The sequence below is a fragment of the Ctenopharyngodon idella genome, chromosome 7, assembly GCF_019924925.1.
Source record: "Ctenopharyngodon idella isolate HZGC_01 chromosome 7, HZGC01, whole genome shotgun sequence".
Taxonomy (NCBI): Eukaryota; Metazoa; Chordata; class Actinopteri; order Cypriniformes; family Xenocyprididae; genus Ctenopharyngodon; species Ctenopharyngodon idella.
The window spans coordinates 49,989,386-50,014,308 of NC_067226.1; the positions used below are offsets into that span (position 1 = coordinate 49,989,386).

The window sequence follows — 24,923 nt, forward strand, 5'->3', positions numbered from 1 at the left end:
GCAGGAACCACACCTACTGAAACTGCAACAACTCAAACATCAGAGGACAATACAACTACTGAAACTGCAACAACTCAGACATCACCAGACACTACAACTACTGAAACTGCAACAACTCAAACATCTCCGGAGACTACAGCTACTGAACCTACAACAACTCAAACATCTCCGGAGACTACAGCTACTGAACCTACAACAACTCAAACATCAGCGGATACTACAACCACTGAAATTGCAACAACTCAAGCATCAGCGGACAATACAACTACTGAAAGTGCAACAACTCAAACATCAGCAGACACTAAAACTACTGAAACGGCACCAACTCAAACATCAGCGGACACTACAACCCCTGAAACTGCAACAACTCAAACATCAGTGGACACTACAAACACTGAAACCGCAACAACTCAAACATCAGCGGACACTACAACTACTGAACCTACAATAACTCAAACATCAGCGGATACTACAACTACTGAAAGTGCAACAACTCAAACATCAGCAGACACTAAAACTACTGAAAATGCACCAACTCAAACATCAGCGGACACTACAACCTCTGAAACTGCAACAACTCAAACATCAGTGGACACTACAATCACTGAAACCGCAACAACTCAAACAACAAAGGACATTACGACTGCAGCAACTCAAACATCAGCGGGCACTACAACTACTGAACCTACAATAACTCAAACATCAGCGGATACTACAACTACTGAAACTGCAACAACTCAGACATCACCAGACACTACAACTACTGAAACTGCAACAACTCAAACAGCAGCGGACACTACAACGACTGAAACTGCACCAACTCAAACATCTCCGGAGACTACAGCTACTGAACCTACAACAACTCAAACATCAGCGGATACTACAACTACTGAAATTGCAACAACTCAAAAATCAGCAGACACTACAACTACTGAAACTGCAACAACTCAAACATCAGCAGATGCTACAACTACTGAAACTGTAACAACTCAAACAGCAGCGGACACTACAACTACTGAAACTGCACCAACTCAAACATCTCCGGAGACTACAGCTACTGAACCTACAACAACTCAAACATCAGCGGATACTACAACTACTGAAATTGCAACAACTCAAAAATCAGCAGACACTACAACTACTGAAACTGCAACAACTCAAACATCAGCAGATGCTACAACTACTGAAACTGTAACAACTCAAACAGCAGCGGACACTACAACTACTGAAACTGCACCAACTCAAACATCTCCGGAGACTACAGCTACTGAACCTACAACAACTCAAACATCAGCGAATACTACAACTACTGAAAGTGCAACAACTCAAACATCAGCAGACACTAAAACTACTGAAACTGCACCAACTCAAACATCAGCGGACACTACAACCACTGAAACTGCAACAACTCAAAGATCAGCGTCCACTACAACCACTGAAACCGCAACAACTCAAACATCAGTGGACACTACAATCACTGAAACAGCAACAACTCAAACAACAAAGGACATTACGACTACAACAACTCAAACATCAGCGGACACTACAACTACTGAACCTAGAACAACTCAAACATCAGTGGACACTACAACTACTGAAACTGCAACAACTCAAACATCAGCGGACAATACAACTACTGAAACTGCAACAACTCAGAAATCACCAGACACTACAACTACTGAAACTGCAACAACTCAAACAGCAGCGGACACTACAACCACTGAAACTGCACCACCTCAAACATCTCCGGAGACTACAGCTACTGAACCTACAACAACTCAAACATCAGTGGATACTACAACTACTGAAATTGCAACAACTCAAAAATCAGCAGACACTACAACTACTGAAACTGCAACAACTCAAACATCAGTGGACACTACAACCACTGAAACTGCAACAACTCAAACATCAGTGGCCACTACAACCACTGAAACCGCAACAACTCAAACATCAGCGGACACTACAACTACTGAAACTGCACCAACTCAAACATCTCCGGAGACTACAGCTACTGAACCTACAACAACTCAAACATCAGCGGATACTACAACTACTGAAAGTGCAACAACTCAAACATCAGCAGACACTAAAACTACTGAAACTGCAACAACTCAAACATCAGTGGACACTACAACCACTGAAACTGCAACAACTCAAACATCAGTGGCCACTACAACCACTGAAACCGCAACAACTCAAACATCAGCGGACACTACAACTACTGAAACTGCACCAACTCAAACATCTCCGGAGACTACAGCTACTGAACCTACAACAACTCAAACATCAGCGGATACTACAACTACTGAAAGTGCAACAACTCAAACATCAGCAGACACTAAAACTACTGAAACTGCACCAACTCAAACATCAGTGGACACTACAACACCTGAAACTGCAACAACTCAAACATCAGTGGACACTACAATCACTGAAACCGCAACAACTCAAACAACAAAGGACATTACGACTACAACAACTCAGACATCAGCGGACACTACAACTACTGAACCTACCACAACTCAAACGTCAGCGGACACTACAACTACTGCAACTGCAACAACTCAAAAATCAGCAGGCACTACAACTACTGAACCGGCACCAACTCAAACATCAGTGGACACTACAACCACTGAAACAGCAACAACTCAAACATCAGCGGACACTACAACCACTGAAACTGCAACAACTAAAACATCGGCAGACACTACGAACACTGAACCTGCAACGACTCAAACATCGGCGGACACTACAACCACTGAAACTGCACCAACTCAAACATCAGCGGACACTACAACTACTGAAAGTGGAACAACTCAAACATCATCAGACACTACAACTACTGAAAGTGGAACGACTCAAACATCACCAGACACGACAACTACTGAAACTGCACGAAGTCAAACATCAGTGGACACTACAACCACTGAAACAGCAACAACTCAAACATCGGCGGACACTACAACTACTGAAAGTGGAACAACTCAAACATCATCAGACACTACAACTACTGAAAGTGGAACGACACAAACATCATCAGACAATACAACTACTGAAAGTGGAACGACTCAAACATCATCAGACACTACAACTACTGAAACTGCACCAACTCAAACATCTCCGGAGACTACAGCTACTGAACCTACAACAACTCAAACATCAGCGGATAATACAACCACTGAAATTGCAACAACTCAAACATCAATGGACATTACAACTACTGAACCTACAACAACTCAAACATCAGTGGACACTACAACCACAGAAACCACAACAACTCAAACATCAGCAGACACGACAACCACTGAAACTGCAACAACACAAACATCAGCGGACACTACAACTACTGAAACTGCACCAACTCAAACATCAGCGGACACTACAACTACTGAAAGTGGAACAACTCAAACATCACCAGACACTACAACTACTGAAACTGCACCAAGTCAAACATCAGTGGACACTACAACTACTGAAAGTGGAACAACTCAAACATCACCAGATACTATAACTACTGAAACTGCACCAACTCAAACATCTCTGGAGACTACAGCTACTGAACCTACAACAACTCAAACATCAGCGGATAATACAACCACTGAAATTGCAACAACTCAAACATCAATGGACATTACAACTACTGAACCTACAACAACTCAAACATCACCAGACACTACAGCTACTGAAACTGCAACAACTCAAAGATCAGCGTCCACTACAACCACTGAAACCGCAACAACTCAAACATCAGTGGACACTACAACCACTGAAACCGCAACAACTCAAACATCAGTGGACACTAAAACCGCTGAACCTGCAACAACTCAAACAACAGCAGACACTATAACCGCTGAAACTGCAACAACTCAAACATTAGCGGACACTACGACCTCTGAAACTGCAACAACTCAAACATTAGCGGACACTACGACCACTGAACCTGCAAACACTGAAACAATAGCAGACACTACAACCACTGAAACTGCAACAACTCAAACATCAGCAGACACTACTGAAACTGCAACAACTCAAACATCAGCAGACACTACAACTACTGAATCTGCAACAACTCAAACATCAGCGGATACTACAACTACTGAAATTACAACTCAAACATTAGCAGACACTACAACCACTGAGACTGCTACAACTCAAACATCAGCAGACACTACAACCACTGAGCCTGCAACAACTCAAACATCGGCAGACACTACACCCACTGAAACTGCAACAACTCAAACATCACTGGACACTACAATCACTGAAACTGCAACAACTCAAACATCAGCGGACACTACAACCACTGAAACTGCAACAACTCAAACATCAGCAGACACAACAACTACTGAAAGTGCAACAACTCAAACATCAGCGGACACTACAACCACTGAACCTACAACAACTCAGACATCACCAGACACTACAACTACTGAAACTGCAACAACTCAGACATCACCAGACACTACAACTACTGAAACTGCAACAACTCAAACAGCAGCGGACACTACAACCACTGAAACCGCAACAACTCAAACAACAAAGGACATTACGACTACAACAACTCAAACATCAGCGGACACAACAACTACTGAAAGTGCAACAACTCAAACATCAGCGGACACTACAACCACTGAACCTACAACAACTCAAACATCAGCGGACAATACAACTACTGAAACTGCACCACCTCAAACATCTCCGGAGACTACAACCACTGAAACTGCACCACCTCAAACATCTCCGGAGACTACAGCTACTGAACCTACAACAACTCAAACATCAGCGGATACTACAACTACTGAAATTGCAACAACTCAAAAATCAGCAGACACTACAACTACTGAAACTGCAACAACTCAAACATCAGCAGACACTAAAACTACTGAAACGGCACCAACTCAAACATCAGCGGACACTACAACTCCTGAAACTGCAACAACTCAAACATCAGTGGACACTACAACCACTGAAACTGCAACAACTCAAACATCAGTGGCCACTACAACCACTGAAACCGAAACAACTCAAACATCAGCGGACACTACAACTACTGAAACTGCAACAACTCAAACAACAAAGGACATTACGACTGCAGCAACTCAAACATCAGCGGGCACTACAACTACTGAACCTACAATAACTCAAACATCAGCAGATGCTACAACTACTGAAACTGTAACAACTCAAACAGCAGCGAACACTACAACTACTGAAACTGCACCAACTCAAACATCTCCGGAGACTACAGCTACTGAACCTACAACAACTCAAACATCAGCGGATACTACAACTACTGAAAGTGCAACAACTCAAACATCAGCAGACACTAAAACTACTGAAACTGCACCAACTCAAACATCAGCGGACACTACAACACCTGAAACTGCAACAACTCAAACATCAGTGGACACTACAATCACTGAAACCGCAACAACTCAAACATCAGCGGACACTACAACTACTGAACCTACCACAACTCAAACATCAGCGGACACTACAACTACTGCAACTGCAACAACTCAAAAATCAGCAGACACTACAACTACTGAAACGGCACCAACTCAAACATCAGTGGACACTACAACCACTGAAACAGCAACAACTCAAACATCAGCGGACACTACAACCACTGAAACTGCAACAACTCAAACATCGGCAGACACTACGAACACTGAACCTGCAACGACTCAAACATCGGCGGACACTACAACCACTGAAACTGCACCAACTCAAACATCAGCGGACACTACAACTACTGAAAGTGGAACAACTCAAACATCAGCGGACACTACAACTACTGAGACTGCAGCAACTCAAACATCAGCGGACACTACAACCACTGAAACTGCAACAACTCAGACATCAGTGGACACTACAACAACTGAAACTGCAACAACTCAAACATCAGCAGACACTACAACAACTGAAACTGCAACAACTCAAACATCAGCAGACACTACAATCACTGAACCTGTAAGAACTCAAACATCACTGGACACTACAACCACTGAAACTGCAACAACTCAAACATCACCGGACACTACAACCACTGAAACTGCAGCAACTCAAACATCAGCGGACACTAGAACCACTGAAACTGCAACAACTCAAACATCAACGGACATTACAATCACTGAGCCTGCAACAACTCAAACATCGGCGGACACTGCAACTACTGAACCTCAAACATCAGCGTACACTACAACCACTGAAACTGCAACAACTCAAACATCAGCAGACACTACAACCACTGAGCCTGCAACAACTCAAACATCGGCAGACACTACACCCACTGAAACTGCAACAACTCAAATATCACCAGACACTACAATCACTGAAACTGCAACAACTCAAACATCAGCGGACACTACAACAACTGAAACTGCAACAACTCAAACATCAGCAGACACAACAACTACTGAAAGTGCAACAACTCAAACATCAGCGGACACTACAACTACTGAGACTGCAGCAACTCAAACATCAGCAGACACTACAACCACTGAAACTGCAACAACTCAGACATCAGTGGACACTACAACAACTGAAACTGCAACAACTCAAACATCAGCAGACACTACAACCACTGAAACTGCAACAACTCAAACATCAGCAGACACTACAATCACTGAACCTGTAAGAACTCAAACATCACTGGACACTACAACCACTGAAACTGCAACAACTCAAACATCACCGGACACTACAACCACTGAAACTGCAGCAACTCAAACATCAGCGGACACTACAACCACTGAAACTGCAACAACTCAAACATCAGTGGACACTACAACAACTGAACCAGCAAGAACTCAAACATCAGCAGACACTACAACCACTGAGCCTGCAACAACTCAAACATCAGCGGACACTACAATCACTGAGCCTGCAACAACTCAAACATCGGCGGACACTGCAACTACTGAAATTGCAACAACTCAAACATCAGCGAACGCAACAATTGAAACATCAGTGGACACTACAACCATTGTAACCGCAACAACTCAAACATCAGAGGACACTACAAATACTGAACCAGCAACAACTCAAACATCAGCAGACACTACAACCACTGAGACTGCAGCAACTCAAACATCAGCGGACACTACAACTACTGAACTTCAAACATCAGCGTACACTACAACCACTGAAACTGCAACAACTCAAACATCAGCAGACACTACAACCACTGAAACGACAACAACTCAAACATCAGTGGACACTACAACCACTGAAACCGCAACAACTCAAACATCAGCAGAAACAACAATTCAAACATCAGTGGACACTACAACCACTGAACCTGCAACAACTCAAACAACAGCGGACACTACAACCACTGAAACTGCACCACCTCAAACATCTCCGGAGACTACAGCTACTGAACCTACAACAACTCAAACATCAGCGGATACTACAACTACTGAAATTGCAACAACTCAAAAATCAGCAGACACTACAACTACTGAAACTGCAACAACTCAAACATCAGCAGACACTAAAACTACTGAAACGGCACCAACTCAAACATCAGCGGACACTACAACTCCTGAAACTGCAACAACTCAAACATCAGTGGCCACTACAACCACTGAAACCGAAACAACTCAAACATCAGCGGACACTACAACTACTGAAACTGCAACAACTCAAACAACAAAGGACATTACGACTGCAGCAACTCAAACATCAGCGGGCACTACAACTACTGAACCTACAATAACTCAAACATCAGCAGATGCTACAACTACTGAAACTGTAACAACTCAAACAGCAGCGAACACTACAACTACTGAAACTGCACCAACTCAAACATCTCCGGAGACTACAGCTACTGAACCTACAACAACTCAAACATCAGCGGATACTACAACTACTGAAAGTGCAACAACTCAAACATCAGCAGACACTAAAACTACTGAAACTGCACCAACTCAAACATCAGCGGACACTACAACACCTGAAACTGCAACAACTCAAACATCAGTGGACACTACAATCACTGAAACCGCAACAACTCAAACATCAGCGGACACTACAACTACTGAACCTACCACAACTCAAACATCAGCGGACACTACAACTACTGCAACTGCAACAACTCAAAAATCAGCAGACACTACAACTACTGAAACGGCACCAACTCAAACATCAGTGGACACTACAACCACTGAAACAGCAACAACTCAAACATCAGCGGACACTACAACCACTGAAACTGCAACAACTCAAACATCGGCAGACACTACGAACACTGAACCTGCAACGACTCAAACATCGGCGGACACTACAACCACTGAAACTGCACCAACTCAAACATCAGCGGACACTACAACTACTGAAAGTGGAACAACTCAAACATCAGCGGACACTACAACTACTGAGAATGCAGCAACTCAAACATCAGCGGACACTACAACCACTGAAACTGCAACAACTCAGACATCAGTGGACACTACAACAACTGAAACTGCAACAACTCAAACATCAGCAGACACTACAACAACTGAAACTGCAACAACTCAAACATCAGCAGACACTACAATCACTGAACCTGTAAGAACTCAAACATCACTGGACACTACAACCACTGAAACTGCAACAACTCAAACATCACCGGACACTACAACCACTGAAACTGCAGCAACTCAAACATCAGCGGACACTAGAACCACTGAAACTGCAACAACTCAAACATCAGCGGACACTACAATCACTGAGCCTGCAACAACTCAAACATCGGCGGACACTGCAACTACTGAACCTCAAACATCAGCGTACACTACAACCACTGAAACTGCAACAACTCAAACATCAGCAGACACTACAACCACTGAGCCTGCAACAACTCAAACATCGGCAGACACTACACCCACTGAAACTGCAACAACTCAAATATCACCAGACACTACAATCACTGAAACTGCAACAACTCAAACATCAGCGGACACTACAATCACTGAGCCTGCAACAACTCAAACATCGGCGGACACTGCAACTACTGAACCTCAAACATCAGCGTACACTACAACCACTGAAACTGCAACAACTCAAACATCAGCAGACACTACAACCACTGAGCCTGCAACAACTCAAACATCGGCAGACACTACACCCACTGAAACTGCAACAACTCAAATATCACCAGACACTACAATCACTGAAACTGCAACAACTCAAACATCAGCGGACACTACAACAACTGAAACTGCAACAACTCAAACATCAGCAGACACAACAACTACTGAAAGTGCAACAACTCAAACATCAGCAGACACTACAACCACTGAAACTGCAACAACTCAGACATCAGTGGACACTACAACAACTGAAACTGCAACAACTCAAACATCAGCAGACACTACAACCACTGAAACTGCAACAACTCAAACATCAGCAGACACTACAATCACTGAACCTGTAAGAACTCAAACATCACTGGACACTACAACCACTGAAACTGCAACAACTCAAACATCACCGGACACTACAACCACTGAAACTGCAGCAACTCAAACATCAGCGGACACTACAACCACTGAAACTGCAACAACTCAAACATCAGTGGACACTACAACAACTGAACCAGCAAGAACTCAAACATCAGCAGACACTACAACCACTGAGCCTGCAACAACTCAAACATCAGCGGACACTACAATCACTGAGCCTGCAACAACTCAAACATCGGCGGACACTGCAACTACTGAAATTGCAACAACTCAAACATCAGCGGACACTACAACCACTGAAACTGCAACAACTCAAACATCAGTGGACACTACAACAACTGAACCAGCAAGAACTCAAACATCAGCAGACACTACAACCACTGAAACTGCAGCAACTCAAACATCAGCGGACACTGCAACTACTGAACCTCAAACATCAGCGTACACTACAACCACTGAAACTGCAACAACTCAAACATCAGCAGACACTACAACTACTGAAATTGCAACAACTCAAACATCAGCGAACGCAACAATTGAAACATCAGTGGACACTACAACCATTGTAACCACAACAATTCAAACATCAGAGGACACTACAACCACTGAACCAGCAACAACTCACACATCAGCAGACACTACAACCACTGAGACTGCAGCAACTCAAACATCAGCAGACACTACAACCACTGAAACCACAACAACTCAAACATCAGTGGACACTACAACCACTGAAACCGCAACAACTCAAACATCAGCAGACACAACAACTCAAACATCAGCAGACACTACAACTACAGAAACTGCAACAACTCAAACATCAGCAGACACTACAACCACTGAAACTGCAACAACTCAAACATCAGCAGACACTACAATCACTGAACCTGTAAGAACTCAAACATCACTGGACACTACAACCACTGAAACTGCAACAACTCAAACATCAGCGGACACTACAACCACTGAAACTGCAACAACTCAAACATCAGTGGACACTACAACAACTGAACCAGCAAGAACTCAAACATCAGCAGACACTACAACCACTGAAACTGCAGCAACTCAAACATCAGCGGACACTGCAACTACTGAACCTCAAACATCAGCGTACACTACAACCACTGAAACTGCAACAACTCAAACATCAGCAGACACTACAACTACTGAAATTGCAACAACTCAAACATCAGCGAACGCAACAATTGAAACATCAGTGGACACTACAACCATTGTAACCACAACAATTCAAACATCAGAGGACACTACAACCACTGAACCAGCAACAACTCAAACATCAGCAGACACTACAACCACTGAGACTGCAGCAACTCAAACATCAGCAGACACTACAACCACTGAAACCACAACAACTCAAACATCAGTGGACACTACAACCACTGAAACCGCAACAACTCAAACATCAGCAGACACAACAACTACAGAAACTGCAACAACTCAAACATCAGCAGACACTACAACCGCTGAAACTGCAACAACTCAAACATCAGCAGACACTACAACTACAGAAACTGCAACAACTCAAACATCAGCAGACACTACAACCACTGAAACCGCAACAACTCAAACATCAGCAGACACAACAACTACTGAAACTGCAACAACTCAAACATCAGCAGACATAACAACTACTGAAAGTGCAACAACTCAAACATCAGCGGACACTACAACTACTGAGACTGCAGCAACTCAAACATCAGCGGACACTACAACCACTGAAACTGCAACAACTCAGACATCAGTGGACACTACAACAACTGAAACTGCAACAACTCAAACATCACCGGACACTACAACCACTGAAACTGCAGCAACTCAAACATCAGCGGACACTACAACCACTGAAACTGCAACAACTGAAACATCAGTGGACACTACAACAACTGAACCAGCAAGAACTCAAACATCAGCGGACACTACAAGCACTGAGCCTGCAACAACTCAAACATCGGCGGACACTGCAACTACTGAACCTCAAACATCAGCGTACACTACAACCACTGAAACTGCAACAACTCAAACATCAGCAGACACTACAACTACTGAAATTGCAACAACTCAAACATCAGCGAACGCAACAATTGAAACATCAGTGGACACTACAACCATTGTAACCGCAACAACTCAAACATCAAAGGACACTACAACCACTGAAACTGCAACAACTCAAACATCACCGGACATTACAACTACTGAACCAGCAACAACTCAAACATCAGCAGACACTACAACCACTGAGACTGCAGCAACTCAAACATCAGTGGACACTACAACTACTGAACCTCAAACATCAGCGTACACTACAACCACTGAAACTGCAACAACTCAAACATCAGCAGACACTACAACCACTGAAACCACAACAACTCAAACATCAGTGGACACTACAACCACTGAAACCGCAACAACTCAAACATCAGCAGACACAACAACTCAAACATCAGTGGACACTACAACCACTGAACCTGCAACAACTCAAACAACAGCAGACACTAGAACCGCTGAAACTGCAACAAGTCAAACATCAGCAGACACTACAACCACTGAAACTGCAACAACTCAAACATCAGCAGACACTACAACTACAGAAACTGCAACAACTCAAACATCAGCAGACACTACAACCACTGAAACCGCAACAACTCAAACATCAGCAGACACAACAACTACTGAAACTGCAACAACTCAAACATCAGCAGACACTACAACCACTGAAACTGCAACAACTCAAACATCAGCAGACACTACAACTACAGAAACTGCAACAACTCAAACATCAGCAGACACAATAACTACTGAATCTGCAACAACTCAAACATCAGCAGACACTACAACCACTGAGACTGCAGCAACTCAAACATCAGCGGACACTACAGTCACTGAATCTGCAACAACTCAAACATCAGCAGACACTACAACTACTGAAATTACAACAACTCAAACATCAGCGGACACTACAGTCACTGAAACTGCAACAACTCCAAAATCAGCGGACACTACAACCACTGAAACTGCAACAACTCAAACATCAGCAGACACTACAACCACTGAGACTGCAGCAACTCAAACATCAGCGGACACTACAACCACTGAAACTGCAACAACTCAATCATCAGTGGACACTACAACCACTGAAACTGCAACAACTCAAACATCAGCAGACACTACAATCACTGAAACTGCAACAACTCAAACATCAGCGGACACTACAACCACTGAAACTGCAACAACTCAAACATCAGCGGACACAACAACTCAAACATCAGTGGACACTACAACCACTGAACCTGCAACAACTCAAACAACAGTAGACACTAGAACCGCTGAAACTGCAACAACTCAAACATCAGCAGACACTACAACTACAGAAACTGCAACAACTCAAACATCAGCAGACACTACAACTACTGAAACTGCAACAACTCAAACATCAGCAGACACAATAACCACTGAATCTGCAACAACTCAAACATCAGCGGACACCACAACCACTGAAACTGCAACAACTCAAACATCAGCGGACACTGCAATCACTGAAACCGCAACAACTCAAACATCAGCGGATGCAACAACTCAAACATCAGTGGACACTACAACCACTGAAACCGCAACAATTCAAACATCAGCGGATGCAACAACTCAAACATCAGTGGACACTACAACCACTGAACCTGCAACAACTCAAACAATAGAAGACAATACAACCACTGAAACTGCAACAACTCAAACATCAGCAGACACAACAACTACTGAAAGTGCAACAACTCAAACATCAGCGGACACTACAACTACTGAACCAGCAAGAACTCAAACATCAGCGGACACTACAACCACTGAAACTGCAACAACTCAAACATCAGTGGACACTACAACAACTGAAACTGCAACAACTCAAACATCAGCAGACACTACAATCACTGAAACTGCAACATCTCAAACATCACTGGACACTACAACCACTCAAACTGCAACAACTCAAACATCTCCGGACACTACAACTACTGAACCAGCAACAACTCAAACATCAGCAGACACTACAACCACTGAGACTGCAGCAACTCAAACATCAGCGGACACTACAACCACTGAAACTGCAACAACTCAAACATCATTGGACACTACAACAACTGAAACTGAAACAGCTCAAACATCAGCAGACACTACAACCACTGAAACTGCAACAACTCAAACATCAGCAGACACTACAATCACTGAACCTGCAACAACTCAAACATCACTGGACACTACAACCACTGAAACTGCAACAACTCAAACATCAGCAGACACTACAACTACTGAAACTGCAACAACTCAAACATCAGCAGACACTACAACTCAAACATCATTGGACACTACAACCACTGAACCTGCAACAACTCAAACATCAGTGGATACTACAACTACTGAAATTACAACAACTCAAACATCAGCGGACACTACAGTCACTGAAACTGCAACAACTCCAACATCCGTGGACACTACAAACACTGAAAGTGCAACAACTCAAACATCAGCAGACACTACAATCACTGAAACTACAACAACTCAAACATCAACGGACACTACAACCACTGAAACTGCAACAACTCAAACATCAGCGGACACTACAACTACAGAAACTGCAACAACTCAAACATCAGCAGACACTACAACTACTGAAACCGTAACAACTCAAACATCAGCAGACATTACAACCACTGAAACTGCAACAACTCAAACATCAGTGGACACTACAACCACTGAAACTGCAACAACTCAAACATCATCAGACACTACAATCACTGAAACTGCAACAACTCAAACATCAGCAGACACTGCAATCACTGAACCTGCAAAAACTCAAACAGCACTGGACACTACAACTACTGAACCAGCAACAACTCAAACATCAGCAGACACTACAACCACTGAAAATGCAACAACTCAAACATCAGCAGACACTACAACTACTGAACCTCAAACATCAGCGTACACTACAACCACCGAAACTGCAACAATTCAAACATCAGCAGACACTACAACTACTGAAACTGCAACAACTCAAACATCAGCGGACACTACAACCACTGAGACTGCAGCAACTCAAATGACAGTGGACACTACAACCACTGAAAGTGCTACAACTCAAACATCAGCAGACACTACAACTACTGAAACTGCAACAACTCAAACATCAGCAGACACTACAACCACTGAATCTGCAACAACTCAAACATCAGCGGATACTACAACTACTGAAATTACAACAACTCAAACATCAGCGGACACTACAGTCACTGAAACTGCAACAACTCCAACATCAGTGGACACTACAAACACTGAAACTGCAACAACTCAAACATCAGCAGACACTACAATCACTGAAACTACAACAACTCAAACATCAGCGGACACTACAACCACTGAAACTGCAACAACTCAAACATCAGCGGACACTACAACTACAGAAACTGCAACAACTCAAACATCAGCAGACACCACAATCACTGAAACTGCAACAACTCAAACATCAGCGGACACTGCAATCACTGAACCTGCAAAAACTCAAACAACACTGGACACTACAACTACTGAACCAGCAACAACTCAAACATCAGCAGAAACTACAACCACTGAAAATGCAACAACTCAAACATCAGTAGACACTACAACTACTGAACCTCAAACATCAGCAGACACTACAACTACTGAACCAGCAACAACTCAAACATCAGCAGACACTACAACCACTGAAACTGCAACAACTCAAACATCACTGGACACTACAGTCACTGAAACTGCAACAACTCCAACATCAGTGGACACTACAAACACTGAAACTGCAACAACTCAAACATCAGCAGACACTACAATCACTGAAACTACAACAACTCAAACATCAGCGGACACTACAACCACTGAAACTGCAACAACTCAAACATCAGCGGACACTACAACTACAGAAACTGCAACAACTCAAACATCAGCAGACACTACAATCACTGAAACTGCAACAACTCAAACATCAGCGGACACTGCAATCACTGAACCTGCAAAAACTCAAACAACACTGGACACTACAACTACTGAACCAGCAACAACTCAAACATCAGCAGAAACTACAACCACTGAAAATGCAACAACTCAAACATCAGCAGACACTACAACTACTGAACCTCAAACATCAGCGTACACTACAACCACTGAAACTGCAACAACTCAAACATCAGCAGACACTACAACTACTGAAACTGCAACAACTCAAACATCAGCGGACACTACAACCACTGAGACTGCAGCAACTCAAACATCAGCAGACACTACAACCACTGAGCCTGCAACAACTCAAACATCAGCAGACACTAGAATCACTGAAACTGCAACAACTCAAACATCAGCGGATGCAACAACTCAAACATCAGCGGACACTACAACCACTGAGACTGCAGCAACTCAAACATCAGCAGACACTACAACCACTGAGCCTGCAACAACTCAAACATCAGCAGACACTACAACCACTGAAACTGCAACAACTCAAACATCACTGGACACTACAACTACTGAACCAGCAACAACTCAAACATCAGCAGACACTACAACCACTGAGACTGCAGCAACTCAAACTTCAGCGGACACTACAACCACTGAAACTGCAACAAATCAAACATCAGCGGACACTACAACCACTGAAACTGCAACAACTCAAACATCAGCAGACACTACAACCACTGAAACTGCAACAACTCAAACATCAGCGGACACTACAACCACTAAGACTGCAGCAACTCAAACGTCAGTGGACACTACAACCACTGAAAGTGCTACAACTCAAACATCAGCAGACACTACAACCACTGAGCCTGCAACAACTCAAACATCGGCAGACACTACACCGACTGAAACTGCAACAACTCAAACATCACCGGACACAACAACTACTGAAAGTGCAACAACTCAAACATCAGTGGACACTACAACCACTGAACCTGCAACAACTCTAACAACAGCAGACAGTAAAACCACTGAAACTGCAACAACTCAAAAATCAGCAGACACTACCACTACAGAAACTGCAACAACTCAAACATCAGCAGACACTACAACTACTGAAACTGCAACAACTCAAACATCAGCAGACACTACAACTACTGAATCCGCAACAACTCAAACATCAGGGGACACTACAACTACTGAAAGTGCAACAACTCAAACATCAGCGGATACTACAACTACTGAAATTACAACAACTCAAACATCAGCGGACACTACAGTCACTGAAACTGCAACAACTCCAACATCAGCGGACACTACAACCACTGAAACTGCAACAACTCAAACATCAGCGGACACAACAACTCAAACATCAGTGCACACTACAACCACTGAACCTGCAACAACTCAAACATCAGCAGACACTACAATCACTGAAACTGCAACAACTCAAACATCAGGGGACACTACAACTACTGAAAGTGCAACAACTCAAACATCAGCGGATACTACAACTACTGAAATTACAACAACTCAAACATCAGCGGACACTACAGTCACTGAAACTGCAACAACTCCAACATCAGCGGACACTACAACCACTGAAACTGCAACAACTCAAACATCAGCGGACACAACAACTCAAACATCAGTGCACACTACAACCACTGAACCTGCAACAACTCAAACATCAGCAGACACTACAATCACTGAAACTGCAACAACTCAAACATCAGCGGACACTACAACTACTGAAACTGCAACAACTCAAACATCAGCGGACACTACAACTACTGAAACTGCAACAACTCAAACATTAGCAGACACTACGACCACTGAACCTGCAACAACTCAAACATCAGCAGACACTACAATCACTGAAACTGCAACAACTCAAACATCACTGGACACTACAACTACTGAACCGGCAACAACTCAAACATCAGCAGACACTACAACCACTGAGAATGCAACAACTCAAACATCGGCGGACACTACAACTACTGAACCTCAAACATCAGCGTACACTACAACCACTGAAAGTGCAACAACTCAAATATCAGCAGACACTACAACCACTGAAAGTGCAACAACTCAAACATCAGCAGACACTACAACTGCTGAATCCGCAACAACTCAAACATCAGAAGACACTACAACTACTGAAACTGCAACAACTCAAACATCAGCAGACACTACAACTACTGAGACTGCAGCAACTCAAACATCAGCAGACACTACAACTACAGAAACTGCAACAACTCAAACATCAGCAGACACTACAACTACTGAAACTGTCACAACTCAATCATCAGCAGACACTACAACTACTGAGACTGCAACAACTCAAACATCAGCAGACACTACAACTACAGAAACTGCAACAACTCAAACATCAGCAGACACTACAACTACTGAAACTGTCACAACTCAATCATCAGCAGACACTACAACCACTGAGACTGCAACAACTCAAACATCAGCGGACACTACAACCACTGAAACGGCAACAACTCAAACATCAGTGGACACTACAACTACTGAAACTGCAACAACTCAAACATCAGCGGACACTACAACCACTGAATCCGCAACAACTCAAACATCAGCGGATGCAACAACTCAAACATCAGTGGACACTACAACTACTGAAACCGCAACAACTCAAACATCAGCGGACACAACAACTCAAACATCAGTGGACACTACAACCACTGAACCTGCAACAACTCAAACAACAGCAGACACTAGATCCGCTGAAACTGCAACAACTCAAACATCAGCGGACACTACAACTACTGAAACTGCAACAACTCAAACATTAGCAGACACTACGACCACTGAACCTGCAACAACTCAAACATCAGCAGACACTACAATCACTGAAACTGCAACAACTCAAACATCACTGGACACTACTACTACTGAACCGGCAACAACTCAAACATCAGCAGACACTACAACCACTGAGAATGCAACAACTCAAACATCGGCGGACACTACAACTACTGAACCTCAAACATCAGCGTACACTACAACCACTGAAAGTGCAACAACTCAAACATCAGCAGACACTACAACCACTGAAAGTGCAACAACTCAAACATCAGCAGACACTACAACTGCTGAATCCGCAACAACTCAAACATCAGAAGACACTACAACTACTGAAACTGCAACAACTCAAACATCAGCAGACACTACAACTACTGAGACTGCAGCAACTCAAACATCAGCAGACACTACAACTACAGAAACTGCAACAACTCAAACATCAGCAGACACTACAACTACTGAGACTGCAGCAACTCAAACATCAGCAGACACTACAACTACAGAAACTGTCACAACTCAATCATCAGCAGACACTACAACTACAGAAACTGTCACAACTCAATCATCAGCAGACACTACAACTACTGAGACTGCAACAACTCAAACATCAGCAGACACTACAACTACAGAAACTGCAACAACTCAAACATCAGCAGACACTACAACTACTGAAACTGTCACAACTCAATCATCAGCAGACACTACAACCACTGAGACTGCAACAACTCAAACATCAGCGGACACTACAACCACTGAAACGGCAACAACTCAAACATCAGTGGACACTACAACTACTGAAACTGCAACAACTCAAACATCAGCGGACACTACAACCACTGAATCCGCAACAACTCAAACATCAGCGGATGCAACAACTCAAACATCAGTGGACACTACAACTACTGAAACCGCAACAACTCAAACATCAGCGGACACAACAACTCAAACATCAGTGGACACTACAACCACTGAACCTGCAACAACTCAAACAACAGCAGACACTAGATCCGCTGAAACTGCAACAACTCAAACATCAGCAGACACTACAACTACTGAGACTGCAGCAACTCAAACATCAGCAGACACTACAAGTACAGAAACTGCAACAACTCAAACATCAGCAGACACTACAACTACTGAAACTGCAACAACTCAAACATCAGCAGACACTACAACTACTGAGACTGCAGCAACTCAAACATCAGCAGACACTACAACTACAGAAACTGCAACAACTCAAACATCAGCATACACTACAACTACTGAAACTGTCACAACTCAAACATCAGCAGACACTACAACTACTGAAACTGCAACAACTCAAACATCAGCAGACACTACAACTACTGAGACTGCAGCAACTCAAACATCAGCAGACACTACAACCACTGAGACTGCAACAACTCAAACATCAGCGGACACTACAACCACTGAAACGGCAACAACTCAAACATCAGTGGACACTACAACCACTGAATCCGCAACAACTCAAACATCAGCGGATGCAACAACTCAAACATCAGTGGACACTACAACTACTGAAACCGCAACAACTCAAACATCAGCGGACACTACAACCACTGAACCTGCAACAACTCAAACAACAGCAGACACTAGATCCGCTGAAACTGCAACAACTCAAACATCAGCAGACACTACAACTACTGAGACTGCAGCAACTCAAACATCAGCAGACACTACAAGTACAGAAACTGCAACAACTCAAACATCAGCGTACACTACCACTACAGAAACTGCAACAACTCAAACATCAGCAGACACTACAACTACTGAAACTGCAACAACTCAAACATCAGCAGACACTACAACTACTGAGACTGCAGCAACTCAAACATCAGCAGACACTACAACTACAGAAACTGCAACAACTCAAACATCAGCATACACTACAACTACTGAAACTGTCACAACTCAAACATCAGCAGACACTACAACTACTGAAACTGCAACAACTCAAACATCAGCAGACACTACAACTACTGAGACTGCAGCAACTCAAACATCAGCAGACACTACAACCACTGAAACGGCAACAACTCAAACATCAGTGGACACTACAACCACTGAATCCGCAACAACTCAAACATCAGCGGATGCAACAACTCAAACATCAGTGGACACTACAACTACTGAAACCGCAACAACTCAAACATCAGCGGATACTACAACTACTGAAATTACAACAACTCAAACATCAGCGGACACTACAACCACTGAAACTGCAACAACTCAAACATCAGCAGACACTACAACTACTGAACCAGCAGCAACTCGAACATCAGCAGACACTACAACTGCAACAGCTCAGCCAACAACCACTGAACCTGCAACAACTCAAACAATAGCAGACACTAGATCCACTGAAACTGCAACAACTCAAACATCAGCAGACACTGCAACCACTGAAACTGCAACAACTCAAACATCAGCAGACACTAGAACTGCTGAAACTGCAACAACTCAAACAATAGCAGACACTACAACTGCAACAGCTCAGCCAACAACTCATTTACCAGCTACAGTTCGTGTTAGCTTTTCCAGCGATGAAAATTTTGATTCACAACTGTTAAATTCATCTTCTGATGCATTTATTAATAGAACAACTCTAGTTAAAAAAGAGGTACGTAGTGTGACATATTTTTAATGCATATCCAATTTGCTGAGCAAGATAAATAGAAACAAATCATTTGAATTTGGATGTATTAAGTATTTTATTCTGCAACCTAATGTAAATATTAGTGCAAACTATTTGCACCCCAGAAGGACAAAAAAATATTTTTCAAATTCAAATCGTATTGTCATATTTCAAAATATGGACTAATAATTATTAAAATAGCAGTGTAGTGATATTTACACCAGTGCACAAATAAAATAGAACACTAATTGCACTGGTGTAAATATCACTACACCGCTATTTTAACAATTATTAGTCCATATTTTAATTTCACAAATTTCACAGTGTGTGTCATGTTGTATAGTATGGAGCTAGAAATATGACAATACTATTTGAATTTGAATTGTGTACATTTGAATTATAGAGAAGTGTCATTTAACAGATTTGAATATTAAGTGCCATTTTATATAGTTTTGAATTTTTAATTTTTTAGACTTGAATCTTGGACATTTGATATTTAACAAAATTGAGATTTTTCATGGCATACTTTTCTACATATGTATTTTCAATCAGCATATTTTTGTTCTGAATTCTTAGACTGTAAATATCCACTTCTTAAAAATACAGCTTCACGTTTTCAACATGCAGAACAAATTCGAAACACCAAATTCAATATTCTAAAATTCAAAATGCAGAAATTCAGGTCGTACTGAAAGTAGGTCAGAGGTCCAACTTCCAGGTTCTACAGGGAAGAGTAGAGGTTCTCGGAAATGTAGAACGTTGAATTTTGGCCAATTATACAGTAGCAATAATTCTCAACACGTGAGACATTTATCTCTGGGGGTCTCTGTTATGCCTGTTTGTTTTAGTATAAAGTATATTTAGCATGGAAGAGATTAGCATGCATAATAGTCACACATAACAATTACTATATTTCTGCTTCATTCTGTTATTGGAATCAAATCCAAGTTGGATGTTAGGCTATTTCAAACACTCGCTGGCGTTTTGAGCTCAAGAACATCATAAATGATCATTTGCACTATTACATGATACTTTTTTTTTCGCTCAATATCATCCAAATTGTAGGCTTGTTAAATTAAATTAAATTAAATTAAATTAAATTAAATCTGAAGGGATAAGTGTCTGTGACCCATTAAAAGACCCATTAAATGACACTTCTTTTTTTTTCCCTCCATTTTTTATTTACACAACAGTCAACATACATATTCACATATCAACACAAACAACAACAACACAGCCCGTATACAGATATTGTGCTTTTACAACGTGTGCACAAAGAAAAAAAAAGAGAATCACATCAGTAAATCTGCAAAACCTGACATCAGCATCAGTTCGTCCACTTACAGTTATAATTGGTTTTGAAGATAATTTATGAAAGGACGCCACATGACAGTGAACTTAGACCCAGAGCTCCTTAAATTAAGTCTTATTTTTTCCAAACTCAAGAATTGTAACACATCTCTGGCCCACTGTTTAAAAGAAGGAGGGAGGGACTGTTTCCAATTAATCAAAATCAAGTGCCTTGCCAACAGAGAAGTAAAGGCTATACAGTCCAATTCACTTTCTGACAAAGTGTTTTCTTTTCACACACAATACCAAAGATGGCAGTTAAAGGATTTGCACAAACATCTTTGCTAAATATTCTAGAATAAGATACAAAAATCTGTGACCAAAAAACAGACAGACTAGGACATAACCAAAACATATGAGATAATGTAGCAGAGGACTGCTTACATCTTGTACAGGTGGGGTCAACAGAGGAATACATCTTTGCCAGCTTGACCCAGTGGTAAAGGTGAGAATAGGAGGGCTGGGAGTGAAAAAGGAAGGCAGGCTGATGATTCTATCTGGACCCAGTCCGGAAAGTGATTTATATAATGTGAACCTTGCCAGTAAGCCAGAGCTCTTAGATTACAAGCCCAATAATATAGCTGAAAGTTTGGGAGAGCCATCCCCCCCCTGTTCTTTAGGGTTTTGCAGAAAACATAGACGTATTCTGGGGGGTTTCTTGTTCCAAAGATAAGACGAGATAATCTTTTTTAAATGAGCAAAAAAAGATTTCTTAATGTAAATAGGTATGGTTTGGAACAGATATAAAAACTTAGGGAGCGTATTCATTTTAATTACATTAATCCTACCAATTAAAGAGATGGGAAGCTTAGACCATTTTTCGAGGGTTATCCTAGTTTGTTCCAAGAGAGGAGTAAAGTTGAGCTTAAACAGCTCAGAAATATTTCTCGAAACAACCACGCCTAAATATGTAAATTTATCAGGGGCTACTGTAAATGGGTAGACAGAAAAAGAATTATTTTTTGCTGCATGATTTATAGGAAATAATTCACTCTTAGAGAGGTTAAGTTTATACCCTGAAATGAGACTGAAACGCTCGAGTGCGGTCATAACATGAGGGAGAGAATTATGTGGATCTGCAATAAATAGAAGCAGATCGTCTGCATAGAGTGATAGTTTATGCTCTCTGTCCCCCCTAGATTGACCCTGAATAACTGTGGTTGACCTCAGCAAAACGGCTAGAGGTTCAATCACCATCGCAAATAATAAAGGGGACAGAGGACAACCCTGTCTAGTTCCCCTATACAATGGAAAATATTGTGAGCTAGTGTTATTTGTAATAACGGAAGAAAAGGGAGATGCATATAAGAGTTTTACTCAAGTCAAGAAATTTGGACCACACCAAATCTCTCTAAACAGCTGAAAAGATAGCTCCACTCCACTCTATCGAAGGCTTTTTCAGCATCTAGAGATATTAAAATTTCAGGTTTATGCTTATTTGAGTCAGGAGAATAAATAATATTGAATACTCTACGTATATTGAAGAAAGAAAATCGTTTTTTAACGAAGCCAGTCTGAACTGGGGCTAAGATAGTAGGAAGAATGTTCTCCAGTCTTCGGGCTAGAACCTTAGCCAATATTTTACAGTCCACATTGAACAGGGATATGGGCCGAAACGAGCTGCAGTTTAGAGGGTCTTTCCCTTTTTTAGGTAAAACCAAAATTGTCGCTTGATAGAATGTGTGCGGGAGGCGCCCTACAGAGAATGATTCTTCAAGTACAGCAACTAACAGAGGCATTAGTTTCCCTTTAAACATTTTTTTAAAATTCTACCGTGAAGCCATCTGGCACTGGAGCTTTTGAGTTTTCCATGTTTAAGAGAGCTAAATGAAGTTCTTCTAGATTTAAAATTTTCTCCAATTCTGCATTATTGTCAAAGGGAATTTGGGGCATTGTAATGGAATTGAAAAAAAAAGTTACGTTAGGAAGGGTTAAAGTCAATTTCTGATGAATATAGGGCTGTATAGAATTGTTCAAAAACCGAATTGTCATCCTTTGTGATGCTGCCGTCATCTCTACGAATAGATATTATAATATTTGTAGTTGAATATTGCCTAATTTGTTGTGCAAGAATTTTCCAAGATTTGTCCGAGTGTTCATATAATTTAGAGCGAGATTGTAGCGAAAGTCTTTCTGTCTGTCTGGTTTCTTTTTTTCCTCTCCCACGATGAAAATGAGATTATTTCCCCCCTAATATAGGCTTTTAAAGACTCCCAAAGTGTAGCTTTGCTAATATCTGTGGTATCATTGATAGATCAAAAAAGATCAATTCTATTATTGATAAAGTCCACAAAGGATGAATCGGAAAGAATAAAATTACTAAAGCGCCATGACTTCCGAATTGGTGATTTGTGAAAAGCTAATTGGACTATGATCTAAAATTACGATAGATTCATATTTACAATCAATAACAGAAGTTAAAACTTTCTCATCTATTAAGAAGTAGTCAATTCGTGAGTATGAACGATGCACTGGGGAAACAAATGAAAACTACTTAAGATTTGGATATAAGAAACGCCAGGGATCAGAAAATGTATACGTCTCCAAAAAAGTATTTATAAACATGGCGGATTTAGTTATATTGTAGGGCGTTTTTGAAGACCGATCCATAGTAGGGTGGAGCACCCAGTTAA

The 24,923-nt window shown here is 41.9% G+C and overlaps 1 protein-coding gene across 1 annotated transcript in view; it reads left to right on the forward strand.

Annotated features, from left to right (window-relative positions):
* The first annotated feature begins 3,207 nt into the window (after positions 1-3,207).
* Positions 3,208-24,923, forward strand: part of LOC127515672 (mucin-2-like) — a 30,134-nt gene continuing 8,418 nt past the window's right edge. The window contains exons 1-3 of the mRNA XM_051899557.1: positions 3,208-3,903; positions 4,708-5,532; positions 17,134-20,925. Coding sequence (XP_051755517.1) covers positions 3,208-3,903; positions 4,708-5,532; positions 17,134-20,925 — 5,313 coding nt within the window. The remainder of the gene's footprint in view (positions 3,904-4,707; positions 5,533-17,133; positions 20,926-24,923) is intronic.